Here is a 17,569-nt window from a genome sequence, read left to right as displayed (position 1 = left end):
ATTATAAAATTAATTTGATAATTAATAATTTTAAATGATAAGTTTGTCATTATAATGGCTTAAACAAAACTTAGTTCGAAGCGAAAACGTGATATTTGGGACAGATCGATAATAAGTTTCTTCCCTAATTAATAATAAATATAAGTCTATCCTGTACATATATACAATATTATTAATACACGATCATAACGTTCACTCCTCTAAAAAAATATAAAAGCAAATAATGTTTTGACTAAAAATAAGAGTTTACATTAAGCTATTCGAAAACCAACATGTTTGCATGTCTTGACAAAATTTTGTGTATATTAGTGCTTCACACGTATTCCATATATATATCAAGACCTATAAAACACAGTGTCTTATCAGAAAGAAGTATAATTATAAACTCACATTTTATTCTAAGCTTAACCATGGAAATAATGAAGTTATATTACTTGATGACTCTCTTTGTTTCAATAATTTCTCCTTTTGTGGTGTTAGCCATTAATCCTATTACTTCAAAACCAACAACCTCTTCATCTAAATCATCAATAATAAACCCTAATAATCTGCCTGCGGAAGCTCTTTTGTCTGTGTCTCATTATAGGAAGACATGTCCTGATGCTGAGGCCATCATTCATAGAAGAATGAGAGCTTGGATCAACAAGGACCCCACATTGGCTCCTGCCATCATTCGCCTCCATTTTCATGACTGCGCTGTTAGGGTTAGTGTCATGTATATTTATGCATAATATTTCATATATATATATATATGATTAATTTTCTACTATTTTTGATCTAAAACCATATCTTATATATTCTTAGGGCTGTGATGCATCAGTTCTACTAAACCATAAGGGAAGTGAGAGGGCAGCTCTATCTAGCAAAACCCTAAGAGGTTTTCGGGAGATAAACGATATCAAGAGCGTACTTGAGAAAAAGTGCCCGAAAACAGTCTCTTGTGCAGACATTCTAGCCGCTGCAGCAAGAGACGCGACCATCTTTGCGGGAGGGCCATTCTGGGAAGTCCCATTCGGCCGCAAAGATGGTCGAGTTTCCTTAGCCAAGGAAGCTGAATTAGTTCCTCAGGGCCGCGAAAACACCAAAGGACTAATCAAATTCTTCGAGGCCCGCGGCCTCAACATGCTAGACTTAGTTGTACTCTCTGGTGCTCACACCATAGGAAGAAGTGCTTGTCATGCTTTCCAACATAGGTTAGGCAAAACGCCTGATCCATCACTTAACGTGACCTTATTGAATGTGGTTAGGAAAAAATGCAAAACGGGTTATAGCTTGGTTGATCTTGATGCAACTACTCCTAAGAAATTTGATACAATGTATTACAGTAATCTGATGAACAAGAAAGGGTTGTTGTCCACTGATCAACAGCTTTATTCAGACCAAATTACCTCTCCTTTTGTCTCAGCTTTGGCTACACAGCCTAATCTCTTTGAGAGCCAGTTTGCAGTTTCCATGATCAAACTTGGGAATGTTCAAGTCAAGACCAGGCCTCGTGATAAGGGTGAAATTCGAGTGAATTGCAATTTTGTCAATGCTTGATTATTTAATAAGTTATTTTAACAAGTAATATTGAATAATATATAGTTATATAATAAAGTGAAGAGAGAGAGTTTAATGTATAAGTTTCTTGCAATACTATATATAGACAAAAAAAAAATAGAATTTTTTTGCTTTTTCAATTAAGGGTTTATATATTACCATACATAATAATTTAGAATTCAAATTCAAAACCTCTAACAGACATCACTATATTATTTTCCATATGAAGTATACAATTATAGAGCCCTAACACGATACTAAATTTCAAGGGTAATAATATAAATATCCATCTATATATATATACTAGTTAGAAATTACGTGCCGAGGCACGTTAAAAATAATATTTGCGAGCGAAGTTAATGCTCAAATACTCTATGAAACAAAAAAGAACACTAATATAAATGCAAACACATTCAAGCCTCGTAATCAAATCAAATGATAACCCACAAAAAAATATGTAAACTGAAAATCTCAAAAGATTGGCTTACTAATCAAAAAAATACAATAGTGAAAACCAAAAGCAATCTTAATTGCCTTAAACACATATATAAATAATTAAATACAAGTGCATGGTCATGGTCATGGTCATGGTTATGGTCACTTCTTTGTTATTTCTATGAGTTTAGTTTTCTTCAACATGTTCAGAATTAGCGTGTAATATAAGAATATCCTAAAAGAAACTTCATGCATCCAGATGTCTCATATAATTGATGATGCTAATGCTAGAGTCACTATATACTATATGTATGTGAACAAAATTTTAATTTCTAACTAAAATCATATGTTAAGAACAATAAAAATTTTATAATTGAAATGATACTGACATTGGAAGAAATAACCAACAAACATAATGAAGCAAGACCGATTAGATCTTATTTACCATGTATATCTGACAAGTACATGCTTGGGCCAGTGTTGAGAATCCCAGAATTGTTAACAAATGCTTGGATGAACCTCAATGTCTGTTTGGAAAATTGATACAAAAGGCCATGATGAAAACAACACTAAAATATAAAATACAAGAAATTCCTACTTACTGTTACAGTAATAAAGAGTGATCCTTTCTGGTGAAGTGATTTCCTCCATTGGAGCTGGTGCGATGGTGCCTATGCATAATTAAAATGAATGCTGAGAGAAAAAAGATGTATTAAAATGAATGCTGGTGCGGTGGTGCCTATGCACAATCAAAAAAGATAAATGTATATATATATATACTATCATACTTCCACCCATAGTGAACCCAAATTTTCCATGTCATGTATATGTTTAGTACATTACAAATCTACCCCAATCCCATTAGTTCTATTCTGGGGAGGTTTGCACACAACAGAGGGTCAGTCCAAAATTCGGAGAAACTCTAACAGTAAAGCAGCTTATTAGCTCTAATTAGTTCGTTTTCATAACTCTAAGAATCATTTCATCAAACAGATTGGAGTCATTATTCTCTAACAACAAATTTGATGGAAATTTATTGTGTTTAATTTAAAAGGTTGTTGTGTATTTTTTATTTGTTAATCTTAATAGTTTTAAACTAACAATACTGTCAATTAATTATTATCTCTATTACAAAAAGCATAAAAAATTGATAAAAAAAATTATTAAATATTTCAAATCTTACATTGAAATGATCTTTCCTTCTATTTGAAAATGAAATAGTCATTCCACTAAAATGGTGAAAAGACCCTTCTATTAGAATGATATTCTAATACTTTAAATGCAACCAAATAAAAGAATGAAATGAAAATGGTTTCATTTCCATTCCATTCTAGTTCATTACCTCTAACCAAACGTCACATAAATATTATAGCTATAGTACTAGCTATAACACCAGCATTGGCAACGGGACAATTGTCCATTTTCTTAGGCTATATAGAAATGGGGAATACTTGTTTCAAAAAGCATTTTTTCGGCATGGTGAGTACACATTTTCTCTGTTTTATTAAAAATTAAAAAAAAATGTCGAATATAGAATCCAAATTGTGAGTAGCGTGTCTATTTTATTTTATAAAACCGTAATGAATTATTAAAAACTTTATTTTTAACAATGTAAATTATTGAAAAAATTTGAAAAACTGATAAAATATCTGCTATAATTATAATGTAAACATTTACACTTTTAATAGATATTACCCATAAATAGATAATATTAAGAAAATTTGATTTTTATGTTTAATTTTTTAATAAGAAAAATTTCGCACTTTGGACTGAAGTTGTTCCATCAGTTAAAAAAAATATTTTTCGACAAAAAAAATAGATAAAAAAAAGGTTGACGTACTTTGTCTTATTTTTTATGTAAATATATTTTTGATATAGTGGGAAAAAAAGAGATTTTTTTTATATTTTTTTAATTAAATAGTTAATTTAAGCATAGTTAAATTTCTCTTTTATTATTCACCATTGGATTAAAATCTAATGGGTTTAGTATTTATAGTTAAATTTATTTAGTAACCATCAATAATTAATACCCATTAAAAGTGTTACATATATATACATATATATATATATATATAATTTCTCTAACTAGAATGAGGAATTTCTACAAAATACTAACCTTTTTCTTAACTTTACATTTATAATAGAGAATTTATACTAACCTTTTTCCTTTCTTTTCTCTCACTTTTTTTTTTATCTTTTTTTTTTCCTTTTCTCTTTCTCTCTTTTTTTCTCACACTAATATTTTTTTATCTTAATATTTATATATAGAAGTTTCAATGGTTACATCAAATATGTAACCATGATGGTTACATTTATTTTTAGAAATTAAATAAAAAATAACTTGTAACCTGATAGTAACATAATACTTTATTTTTTTACAAAGATTTATTAAGATTAATTTTATTATTAGATTTTCTCCCCCTTCTGCGTTTCTCTCTTAATAGTGGCTGAAGCTATGGCGTCGAAAGGAGCTTGAAAGAAGGGAAGGCCACGCAAGGTTGCGGTTCATACGGTGAGGAAGAAGGGACCAGTGTTGTCAAACCCACTGAAGAAGACGAAGTCGATGTCAGAGCTGATCGGAGTTGACCCAATCGACTTCTTTAAGTTCGAAGTAAAGGTGGACAAGGACGATGAGGCAGATGCTTTGGCACCAGTCTCCTCCTTACAGCAACTTCAGAGGGAAGAAGAAATTCGTAAGGATTTCTCTTACTTCATGGAAGCCTCAGATAAATGTAACGAGGCTTTAAAATTAGGTAATTTCACTCCTCCCCCAATCCTTAGATTTGAAAATATCATTAAAAATTTGAGGAACCAAACAAGAATACTAATAAGGTAGGTACCAAAATTATAAAATTAGACTTTCTCTCTCTTCTGTGCTTTTCTCTAACCAGTGGCTGAAGCTATGTTATCAAAAGGAGCTTGGAAGAAGGGAAGGCCACGACAAGGTTGCGGTTCAGATGGTGATTAGGTAGAAGGACCAACATTGTTGGACCCAGTGAAGAAGACAAAGTCAATGATAGAACTAATCGGAGTTGACCTAATTAACTTTTTGGAGTCCGAAGTAGGGGTGGATGACGAAGATGAGACAAATGCTTTGGCTCTGGTCTCCTCCTTACAATAGTTTCAGAGGGAAGAAGAAATTCATAGGGATTTCTCTAACTTCATGGAAGCCTCAACTAAAATGTAAAGAGGCTTTGAAATCAGGTCATTTCACTCCTCCCCCAATCCTTAGATTTGGAAATATCATTCAAAATTTGAGGAACCACTACTAAAAAAGGGGTATTTTCGTCGATTTTCAAGTGACTAATAAAGGCTTTGTGTCGGTTCAGAAAACTGACGTATAAGCCGGAGACGCAAATAGTAATTTATTTGCGTCGGTTATAAAATGACACAAAAAACTATTTTTGTCATTTTATAATCGACGCAAAACACAAAAAAAATAAAGCATTTTGCGTCAATTTTGAAATGACGCAACAAGTTGTGCGTCAATCTTTAACCGACGTAACAAGTGTTTTTTACGTCGGTTCTATAATGGAACTTAGGTGTACACAGAAAAATTTTCACGGTAAAAATTTTCAAATAATAAAAAAATCACAAATAAACTAATATTGTTTTGTCCATATATAAAAGATAAACTAATACCATATATCCATATAAAAATATATACATTATCAACTGAAAGTTCACTATTAAAAGTAATAATATAAAATTAGAATTAATAAAAGATAAATTCAAATTATTAAGACAATTACATGAGTAATATTACATAAAGTGTCTATATAACAAATATTTCTAACAATACTTTCAATATACAAGCCTAACATTCATAACTTAGTACAAATTTGTACTTACAATGCACAAGCCTATCTTCCATAAGTGTGATTAAAAAAGGTTCTCCTACTCCTAACTTTCATAACTCTTGATATTATCCGAAGTACTTTCATAACTATTTTGATAATGTTGTTTTCTCTCACATTCTCCAGGTTCCTCTTGGAGTTTTGGGCAAGAAAGATTTTTTAATTTGGAATCTGCATCCCTCTAGTTTATTCTCTGTAAAAACTGCTTACCATTTAGCGAGCTAATAATGCTTATCTCCCTCCCACCTCTTTGGATTGTAGTTTTACTAAGAAGCGGTGGACAACCATTTGGAGCTCGTGTCTTCTTCCCAAAATTAAACTCTTCTCTTGGAGATTTTATTATCATATTCTTCCCACTGTATCCAACTTTTTTTCCAAAAAATTCCCTCCCAACCCGTGTTGTTCTTTTTGTAACTGCTCCAATGAAACTGTCACTCATGTCTTGCTAGGTTGTTCAAGAGCATATCAGGTTTGGAAAGCATCTCCTCTTAGTAAATTTTATTTTTATCACGGGAATAATGATATTAGAGAATTCATCCTCTCTGGTTTTGTTCTTTTATAAAAAAAATGATATTTTATTATTGCTATCCACTCTTTGGAAAATCTAAGGGAATAGAAATAACAAATTATTTGGGAAAAATCATGTCTTCTACTAATATTGTGGATTGGATTAGCTCTTTTATCTCAGATTACAAGGGAGCTTAAAAGAACTCGATGGATTACAAGCAACTCAGGTCTAATCACTCCTTGACTCAGGATGTTAAAGTGGTTGAAGGCTTTTACCAACTTAATACTAATGCAGCCATGGATAATAGGAAAAGGAAGCTAGGCTTCATACTGTTTTCAAAGATTGGAGGGGCAACTTTGTTGTTGGTTTGTCCATTCCAACAGCAGGTTGTGCTAATTTCCTTATGGTCGAAAGTTTAGCTTTGAAATCAAGCATTCTATTGTGTTATAACATTAAGGTTCCTCTTGCCATCGTGGAAACAGATTCTAAGTTGTTGGTTGACAAAGTTAGAAATAATAAAGAAGATCTTTCAACTTTATCGGATATTATTGATTATGTTAAGAGTTCTTTGTCTTTATTCCCTAAAATTTGTATTAGACATGTTCCTAGAAATTGTAATACTAATGCTCACAATTTGGCTAGGAAAACCTTAGGGCTAGATAAGAAGTTAATAATGGTATTGTAAGTGCTACTTGCCTTTCTAATGAAATTACAATTTTGTTAAAAAAAAAAATTATATTGCTAAGAAATAAGATGCTATATTTTTTTAAGGAGGAAATAAGATGCTATATATATATATTTAAATTTTAATATTTATTAAATTTTCTAGTCTTGTCAAACGAATCATAAGTTCCTAGCTATTGAAATATATTGGGAAATTTGAAAAATTATACTTTAAAAACTTTAATATTTTATTCTTAAACCAATATACATTTCAAACTAAAAAATATATGACACTTTTATCTAAAACCCAAAAATACCCCTCTCATAACTCAACCCCATTTTTTCCCAACCCGCATATGCATCGGACCCCCCCATCGGGCCCCATTGGACCCGTCGGACCCCCCATCGGCCCCGTCGGACCCCCCCATCGGACCCGTCGGACCCCAACCTAATTTTTTTCCCCAACTCGCAAGCATCGGACCCCCCATCAGGGTGCCCATCGGACCCCATCGGGCCATCGTCTTCCCCAAATTGCAATTTTCCCAAATCCCAGATCTGAACCTAAAATCGAACTTAAATCTAACAAAACTCACGGTGCACACATAAACACATACATTATACATTATAACCCTAAAATCAATACCTATCAATACTCCAAAACATATATCACACAAAAAAAAATGACAAAAAAAGGGGTCGGGTGGGAGATCGGTTTTGGTTTGGGAGGGGGCCGGCGTTGTGGACGGAGGTGAGGGGTCGGCGTTGTGGACGGTGGTGAGGGGGGGTTTGGGTTGTGGACGGTGGTGAGGGGGGTTTGGGTTGTGGTTCGGTTTGGGTTTTAGAGAGAGAGAGAGAGAGAGAGAGAGAGAGAGAGAGAGAGAGAGAGAGAAATGGGGTTGAGTTATGAGAGGAGTATTTTTAGGTTTTAGATAAAGTAGTTATATATTTTTAATGGTGATATGTATGAGTTTAGGGATAAAATATTAAATATATTTAAGTATAGAAAATCAAATTTCTCAATAGATTTTCCTCTCATTATTAGTTACATACCAAAGTATTTTTTATGAGAGTTATATACCAAAGTTACATATGAGATCATTACACAAAATGTACGGACAAATCAAGTACAGAGTATGATAATACATAGAATATTGTAATTGTACGTCCTTTTCTTTTATTTTTGTGGGATATTTATATTAAAGTGGTGATGATCTTAATGAGGATGCATTATTGACAAATAAAAACAAAAGAAAATTTGCCATTATGTTCGAAAATGTCATCTATTTCTTGTGCAAGACATTTGTATTATTATTCAGTTTGTCTGGATAATAATTATATTGTTACACCATGGCCTATATATGTATCTGCATGTGAATTTTGAGTTTCTTCCTTCCTTGAAATTTCTTTAAGCATATGAAAATACATAATAATACTATATATATTTATGTATTTTCCTTACATATAATTTAATTGCATACGTGTGTGTAACGATTTTAGCAAGTCCCACGTGTTATTTATAAGAAAGAGCTTCTAATTATTACTTTTATTTTTATTATTTAGTAAATTAACTATGTTAATAAGGAAATATTTTCATTTATAAATACATACTTCAATAAAAATAATAAATTATTTTTTTAGTTGTGTTATCGTTTATTTATAGTTATATTATAGTTGTTATGAAGTTATTTTTCTAAGTGTTTTTAGTTATTTATAGTTGTTTTATAGTAGCCGTGAGGTTAATTTCTCGTTTTTTTTTTTTTTTACTTTTTGCTTGGAAAAATATATTTTTATAATTTTAAAACTTTTAAAAGCATATTTGACAAATATTTAATACTATTTGACAAAAAAAATATACAATATATAGTTTGTTTCAAAAATATCACATATGTACATACACTATTATAAAAAAAAAATTATAAAGTCTATCAAAGTTGAACTAAATAAGTTTTTCAAGTCTATTTTGTGTTAGATATTATATCCAGGACATAAAAAAAATATATCCGTTGAAAACTATCTTTTTTTTTTATTATGCATTAATTATGTATAACTGTAAAATATATTAGTTGATAAATATTTTTTTTATAATCAAAGTATCAAATATAATCTCACATAACTTATCAAAATTAGAGTCTCTAACGCACATTATAGGGATATAACCTATAAAACTAGGTATAATGTTTGTATTTTTGTATTTTTATTACAATTAATAAGCTATATACTAAAATGTATGTGTATTTTGCATTTTTCATTAATTTTATATTTTTTTCTATAATAGTTACACACACAATTATATAAAAAATAATTATAATTATACTATTTAAATATTACTATTATTTTAATTGATAAATAAATATTTATTATTGTTATTATTATCAAATCATTTGACTTTTTAATGTGTCATACTTTTGAGTTAATCTATTCGTGTTTATGTGTTGTACATGCATTTCGGGTTTCTCGTGTTGTGGCATGCATAAATTTATATTTTTCGTATCATACCGTATCATGTCTAAGCATATATTTTTTTCGTGTCGGGTCGTGCTCTTGTGCCTCTCGAACTCGTACCGATTTCATTTCGTTCAAAAAGTGTAGCCCATATTTACAACACTTCATCTATCTATTGAGAACACTATGGAGATCTCTAAGAAGGCAAGAAGCTCAAGGTTTTAGTAATTTGCCATCACAATTGGATAATAGATAAAGGGAAATTTGAATTATTATGCATTTTTTAATACAAAATTGGTTTGGAGAACACTTAGTGTAGGTAATTTTTAAAATAGGACAAATTTTCAAAAAAACCCCAAAATAGCCTTGTCAAAAATCTCAATTCCTTTCTCTCTCTTCCACTCAAACTCTCTCTCGGTCCCATCTTTCCTTCATGCCCGATCCCAGCCCAGCCGCCTCACACAAGCGACTCCGGCTTCGCCCGAACCCCAGCCACCTCACACAACCACCGCGTCGTCACCCCCTCACCACCGCCTATGACCCGACGATCTCCACCGCGTACGACAGAAAATAAAAAACCCCCTCGGGTCCGATTGGCCCAATATGGTAGCCATCGGACCCTATCGTTCCAATCGGACCTTAACAAATCGGACCATCGGACCATCGGACCCAACCCAACATGACCATCGGACCATCGGACCCAACCCATCGGACCATCGGACCCATGCATCGGGACCATCGGACCCAGCCCGTCGGACCCATCGGACCCACCCCGTCGGACCCATCGGACCCCCTTCTTCCCCAATGGTTTCTCAGATCCGAATTACCTTAGACATGGTGCGGTTATCCTGGGTGGTTCTCCTCCTCCGTGCGGCGGTGATGACGGTCGGATAGTGGGTGTGGGTTTCGGTCAAAGTCGACTGGGCGACGGCGCGGTGGTTGTGTGAGGTGGCTGGGGTTTGGGCGAAGTCGGAGTCGCTTGTGTGAGGCGGCTGGGCTGGGATCGGGCATGAAGGAAGAGGGACCGAGAGAGAGTTTGAGTGGAAGAGAGAAAAAGGGATTGGGATTTTTGACAAGGCTATTTTGGGGTATTTTGAAAATTGGTCCTATTTTAAAAATTACCTACACTAAATGTTCTCCAAACCAATTTTGTATTAAAACAATCATAATAATTCAAATTTCCCTAGATAAAATACTACCATATATATATGCTCTAATTAACCATCCATTTCCATCTCCACCTAAAGTGCATAAAAGTGAATCGTACAACTATTTGATATGGTAAACTATGCATGCATCTCTTGTTACAAAGTTATAACATTTGACAATTCCCGCCAAGTGTTTTCTCAATGAATAAACAAAAAAGTAATATGTACTTTATAATGAAGACTAATAATAATAATACAACATGGTAGCCTCTACGAAATGAGAATCTTTGTTTTGATCTTTAAAGGAAGAGAGAAAGAGAATCATTGATCCAAATATTAATAATGGAGAGGAGATTATATATGAAGAATAATACACAATTAATTGTTTTGATTCTTTAAATATATATGGCAGCTCAATCGATGGTGTGATATTGAGTACAGTTTTTCAAGTGATAAAATGATTGAGATTAGAATTTGTACATGTGGGAGTCGGTTATAAATCACATGGGTTGTCTGACTCGTGTGCTAAAAAGATATATATTAAAGCTGCTAACTCATCATCATCATCATCATAATTCATATATGTATGTTATGTGGGGTTAAATTATTCAAATTCCAAATACAATAAAAATATCATATCCAATATACATATCAACATTATTATCTAACACACTAGTACTTTGTCCATTTTCTCAATAATTATATAAGTATATATAGAAAAAGCACACAACAAAACATTATGTAGTAAGAGTAATTAGCAACTATGTTCCCATGAACTTTCCTTCAGTTTTCTATCATTATTTTAAATTAATTGAAAAAAAATTGGTGTGTTTGTACTTGCTAGCTAGTGCAGTATATTATAGAAAGGAGTTTTTTATTTTTACATTTAAAAGTATTTTTTTTTTTTTTTTGTATTTATATGAAAATATACAGAACAATCTAAATTATAATTTAAAACTACACCACAATTTAGACCGTAAAAATAAAGAATAAAAAAATATGTATAATATTAAAAAATAATATATAAAGTGATGCTCCTAAAAAATACAAGTAAAAAACAATTATTTTAATTGATTAATTTATAATAGAATGTACCAATGAATTGAGAATTATTAATTAAAAAAGAAAATGTGAACGAGAATAAATTATTATAAATTTTAAAATGGCTCATAATTAAGCTAATGTAAAATATGTACAAACATAAACATATAACTAATAATAATAAAAAAGTGTAAAAAAAAATACATGTAGTATAGATAAGCTATAATAGTACTTTAAAATGCACTTTGTTAAGTACACTCCCAATAACTTCTCTACTCTATTTTTTAAAAAAAATATATATCATAAAAATTTTACTTTAATTTTTTTTATTTTTTCTCAATATTATTTAAATATTATATATATATTTTAATTTTATAAATAAAATATAATAATATTACACATATATATAAAAGTTAAGCAAATAGTAATAAAATATTTTAGCTCATGAATATAGCTGTCTCTACATTTAGTTAAATAATATTCATTGAGGTAAAAATAAAAATATATGTAAAATAACTAAGCTTTAGCTTATTTGATGGAAGCTTAATTTTATCACCTATTTTCTATAATTTAAAATTTGAGCTATTTTGGATCAACACACTGAGCTTCTCTTCTATATCTTTCAAAATATATTACCAAAATTTTAATTTTTACTATTTTACCATAAATTTTACATTACACCATATATTAATTTTTTTAAAATACATCATCAAAACTTTATTTTTTCTTTAATTTTAATATATTTTATTCATATCAAATAATAATACTAATATTTACACATATCCCCGTATAAAAAAATTAAAACTTTCAAACAATAAATAAAATATGTTAGAGCAATGAATAGTATCCTATAAATGTAGAGTATGAATAGTAAATTTTAAAAAAATTGTTAAAATAAAGAAAGAGATTAGAGCATTTGATGTAGCGTATTTTTAATTTAGTTCTTCAAATATGTTTAAGAATCTCTATTTTAGTGCTTAACTATAATTTTTTTATTATTTTTATAATATCTTTCTTTTAGTTATAAGTAAAAAAAATGAATAAATATGATAATATTTTATTATTTGTTGTTATTCGCATTTTCGGAAGGGTGGCACCTGGTCCCGTACAGGCGATCAGCGTACTGGGCCCATTTACTAGCCCATCAACTGGTCCGAGTAAACAAATGTAGCGACCCATCTCTAAAACTGGGCGTGAATCCGAACATATCCGAATATAATCCAGATTCTCCAAGTTCCCAAGAAGATAATTCAACTATGATTGAAGCCTAAGGATAGGAGTAATATTGGGAGCGAATACCCTCAGGGGATATCCAATAATAGAAGCTGAAGGGATCATCCGGAAGGATCCAACCTTCTGAACACTCCTTACATGGCATACCTCTGACACAAATCTCGAGGAATCTAGTGAGTTGTCTCCTCTGCCAAACCTAGCTAGGAGAGGCACAAGACAAAAAGATAATCACCTTTTTATAAGGATCACCCACTACTCTGCACATTTCTTTTTCCCAACGACAGCTTGTGCCTCAACATGTTACTGTCAACAGCATTATATCATACGGTAGACTGCACCTTGGAACTGGGCTTCACCTACCCAGCCTAATAGTTCAGAGTATAATATTAAATAATGTATTTTATTCCATCAATGAGATTTATTGTACAAAACCCTAATGAGACCTAGATCTGTCCAACCTGTTAAGCATATGTGCTTATAAATATGACACTATGTCATCATGCAAGGGGTTCAAAATAAGAGAATACATTATAGAGCTGTAAAAAAACACCTTAGGTAAGTCCTTATAAAAATTCTTCATGGACTAAGGCTAATTGACACCCCAACCACGTAATAATCATGTCTCATTTTCTTCTTAATCTTATTTTTTTAGCTTATTCTTCTTTTATAACAAGAAACCCTCGTATAGTTGCAAACTTTGATAGTAACAAGGGGTTTTAACCTAGAGGTTCCTCCTACAAACCAATATCCCAGTCTGAGGTTTCAGATTAACACCATCCCACTAGGAAATGTAAAAAAGTTTGCTCATCTTGGAACCACACCATCTAAACCAGCAAATGACAAGGGCTAGGTTACCCGGCCAATCCGCAAATGAGGGTCCCTTAGGTCAATAAGACCCACTTAGGCATCGGGACTTAATGCCTAGGGAAGGAAGACTCATCACAATGCCTCTATTAATCAGGGATGATATCAAGGACTTGTATCTTGAAGAAGGCAACTCAAGTGTTAATGTCAAGGACAACCTAAATGTGTGAAGGGAGAAAGCTCGATGTGAAGGAATCAGAGCACGCAGAGGTGATCTATGAAACAATATCAATGATCGAATCTGAGGACGAGAGATATGGGATGATAATACGAGAAGGCTAGAAGACTAGATAGCAACCCTAATGAAAGTAAAAAATCAATTTCTCAAGAAATAAAGTAGAGCCAGATTAGAATCTAAAGATGAGGATTTGGAGCTATGTGTTAAAAGAATTCTGGACGTAGTCCCATTGTGTCACTTTTGAATGTCATAGATCGACTTATACAAGGGCAAGATGCATCTCAGGGTTCACTTGACCTGCTATAATCAACTCATGAAGGTCTCGCATGTGAATGATGATGGGAAGTATCTATGTTTTTTTCTTCACCCTGGCTTCCGTAGAAGAGTGGTAGAAGAGGCTGCCAATCTATTCAAAGTTGGTAGGATTTACAATCCTTATTCAAGAAGCAATTTCTTGTAGCAAGGGATTTTGATAACTCTATGGTATAGAGTTATTTTTTATGCTTTTAAACTAAAAGTATTATGAGAAGAGTAGTGAAAATGTGTTTGTGTGCTTAATTTTAGTTAGTTTTAGTGTTATTTTCTATTTAGTAAGCTAACTTTTAAGTCTTGTAAATATTGATATTGTTGGGTGTGTTTTTTCAATTAATTGTGCTTGTTTGTTGTTGAAAAAGGAAGAAGTAAAGTGATAGGAAAAAGAAAAGGAAGCAAGGAAGAGTGGAACATAAGCTGAAATTGAGGCAGATTGCCGAAGCCATGCTGAAGCAATGCTGAAGCGAATTCAGCATCCTGGCAGTGACGTGGAAACACGAGTTTCACTTATCCACCTCAGCAAATTCGGTCCAATCACTCAAATTACACCAGCTGGCTGATGTGGAAGAAAAGGGACTAAACCTAGTGGGCCAAAGTGGAAAAGTTTGGGCTTCTATTTTGGGTTATGAAGTTTGTACCCTAAAAACCCAACACCTAAAAGAAGAGAAATAGGAAGTACATCTCCATCTATCATCATTCCTCCATTACGTGAGCTGCCATTTTCTTTTGAGAGGAGTAATTGCAGAAGTACAGAGGAGGAAGAAGAAAAAGGGGGACCAAGTGCAAGGGAGAAGGACACACGCTCTTGTGTTTGAATTTCTTTTATCTTCCCTTTATCTTTTCCTTTCCTTTTATTTTCCTTTTGTTATTTCTTATCTTTAGATATTTCAAACTTTGTGAACTATAAAAACATACGGGCAGAAGCCATGGTTAAACCATTTCAGATTTGGATGTTATTTTTTGATTTGAATATGAGCTAAACTATTAAGGCTTAAATGGCTATGAACTTCTAAGTTGGGTATGATTAATTTTTAAGCATACTTTAGTATTTTTGCCTTTGTTCATTCAAGTGAGTTTTATTCTTATTGGGTTGTTATTCCTTGGCCATGAATAACAATTTGCTAAGCTAGATCTTGTACCGGAAGGGCTAGATCTAGTAGTTCAACTTGATTGGAGCAAGTGAAAACCTAGATTTAGATTTTTCTTTGTAAGTGGAATAGGAATATTTCATTTACCTAGCATAACTTATAAAATTAATGTTTAAATAGTGTTCTGTTTGCTAGTTTGATATAGGAATATATTGAGCTAAGTGGTAGACTTAAATTTGTGAGTGTTGGAAAATTCTCACAAGCCTAGAGGAATTTTTGTTATCTCTGTGCAGAATGCTGGAGTAATGCTGAACCAATGCTGTAACACCTGGGAAAAAACCTGACTAGAAGGAATTAGCTATTCAAGCCATTAAACTATTTGCATGTTATTTCCTTTTACTTTAAGTTGTAATTAATTGGTTTTACATCAAACTTTGTTTGCAATCCCTGTGGAGACGATCTTACTTATCACTTTATTACTTGTTTGACTGCGTATACTTGCGTATATAATTTTCACAACAGATTTCGATATGGAGGACAACTCTTTGGCCAATATCAAGTAGCACCAAAACTAGTCCCTCAAAGCTTACAGCAAACGCTTCATGGAGGAAACATCAAAGACAAAATTTAGTGATCAACAAAACCTAGTGGCCCTACAGATAGAGTCAGATCCCTATTTCAGAATGAAGTGCAAAGGAAAGGAAGAGAGCTTAGTCACTCTCTGACTTTTTGGCAAGGGCCCAAGGATTTATAAAAGTTTAGGAAGTTTATGTCTAAGCTTTTGGGGTAGTTCTTATACCCTCCAACAATGTAAATGCAGCAAGATTCAAGGTCCAATTCCCAACTACCTCATATCTTGCTCCAACTATTGTGCCTCCCAAATTGCAATATATCTCACCAACAGTCTATGGACCAGCTACCTCAGGGTAAGCTCCTTCACATACTACTTTTTCGGGGTATGGGGAGACATAAATGGAATGCATTGTCGCTACCAGAGCTATCCAACTACGATAGCAAGCAAAGGTTTAAGAGTCATGAATAAGCCACTCCCAAGGAAAAAGAAACAAGAAACCCCAAAGTCAAAGTGAATCCTCAAAAAATGAGAAGAGGGGATATGAATCCCATTATATTGAGTACAATATCTTTGTGGATACCATAAAGAACATCTATCGAGCCACTTGCAACCCCTCCATTATTGAAAACCTCCTGTGATGTTCAAAGGAGGACAACAGAGATCCAAGCAAGTGGTGTAAGTATCACAGTGACATAGGCCACACCACAAATGAATGCAATTAGCTGAAGGATGAGATGGAGAACTTGATCAAGTTAGGCCATCTCCACCAATGGATAAGGGTATCAATCGTGTATCTGGGAAATCTAATAGTACAAGGAAATAAGGTTGTTCTTGGACAACAAGGGTCTTCTAGGCTCCCTTAAGGAGTGGTCTACTATTAGTCCCTGGGAACACAAGTCCTTCAAGTGCCACCAACTACTCAGCAACCCAGAACCACCCAAGCTCTTAGACCGGGAAACCATTATTCGTCAGGGATTACTTTGCCACCAGTAGATGACCATGTTGCAACAATATTTGGAGGTCCACGTATCATAAGGAGTACCAACAATGCCCAAAAATAATACCTCAGTGAGCTAGACATGAAGGAGAAGTTTGTGCCAAGTGCAAGCACCTACGCAAAGACATCATATGATTGACTTACCCATCACTTTCAATGAGAAATATTATCATGGAGTACACCTCCTACATCCTGATTTGCTGGTGATTAAAGCCTAAATTTCCAATAGAAGGGTGTCACAGATCCTGGTAGAGAATGGGAGTTTAGTCAAAATCTTTGTTCAAAGCTACGCATTTTAGGCCATCGGTTTGGTTGAAGCCAATCTCGCTCCATGTGTTATCCAGTTGAAAGGGTTCAATGGGAATGCTTTGATGCCACTGGGAAAGATTCAACTTCCAAACTCTAAGTAGGGGTGTAGCCAGAAGCCCATTCTCCAAGTTCAAATACAACACATTTGTGGTAGTGGACTACTCCACTGTATACAACATAATTATAGTATGTTCCATCCTAGTTAATTTTGGCACAGTCACTTTCATTCAAAATTTGTGCACGAAGTTCCCATGTGACAATTGCAGCATAAGCATCGTGAAGGGCAACCAGAAAAGTGCATGTAAATGCTGAAACATATCCACTAGGCCAATCTTCTTTGTTCGTGAAGAGGCCATGGAAGTGGAAGAAATAGCTCCTGTG

The 17,569-nt window shown here is 33.0% G+C and overlaps 1 protein-coding gene across 1 annotated transcript; it reads left to right on the top strand.

Moving 5' to 3' along the window:
* The first annotated feature begins 397 nt into the window (after positions 1–397).
* LOC115703943 (peroxidase 7-like) lies at positions 398–1,539 on the top strand. Its single transcript, XM_030631172.2, has 2 exons — positions 398–704; positions 805–1,539. Exons 1-2 carry the CDS (start codon positions 411–413, stop codon positions 1,537–1,539), a joined length of 1,029 nt encoding a protein of 342 aa, XP_030487032.2. The 5' UTR covers positions 398–410.
* The last annotated feature ends 16,030 nt before the right edge of the window (positions 1,540–17,569 follow it).

This window comes from Cannabis sativa, chromosome 1 (genome assembly GCF_029168945.1).
Source record: "Cannabis sativa cultivar Pink pepper isolate KNU-18-1 chromosome 1, ASM2916894v1, whole genome shotgun sequence".
Taxonomy (NCBI): Eukaryota; Viridiplantae; Streptophyta; class Magnoliopsida; order Rosales; family Cannabaceae; genus Cannabis; species Cannabis sativa.
This window is presented reverse-complemented; position numbering and strand designations above follow the sequence as displayed.

Excerpts from the sequence above, each read along its gene's own strand:
- LOC115703943 (XM_030631172.2), top strand. The coding sequence starts at position 411 with ATGGAAATAATGAAGTTATATTACTTGATGACTCTCTTTGTTTCAATA. Across the intron at positions 705-804 it reads TTCATGACTGCGCTGTTAGG|GGCTGTGATGCATCAGTTCT; the intron begins GTTAGTGTCATG and ends ATATATTCTTAG.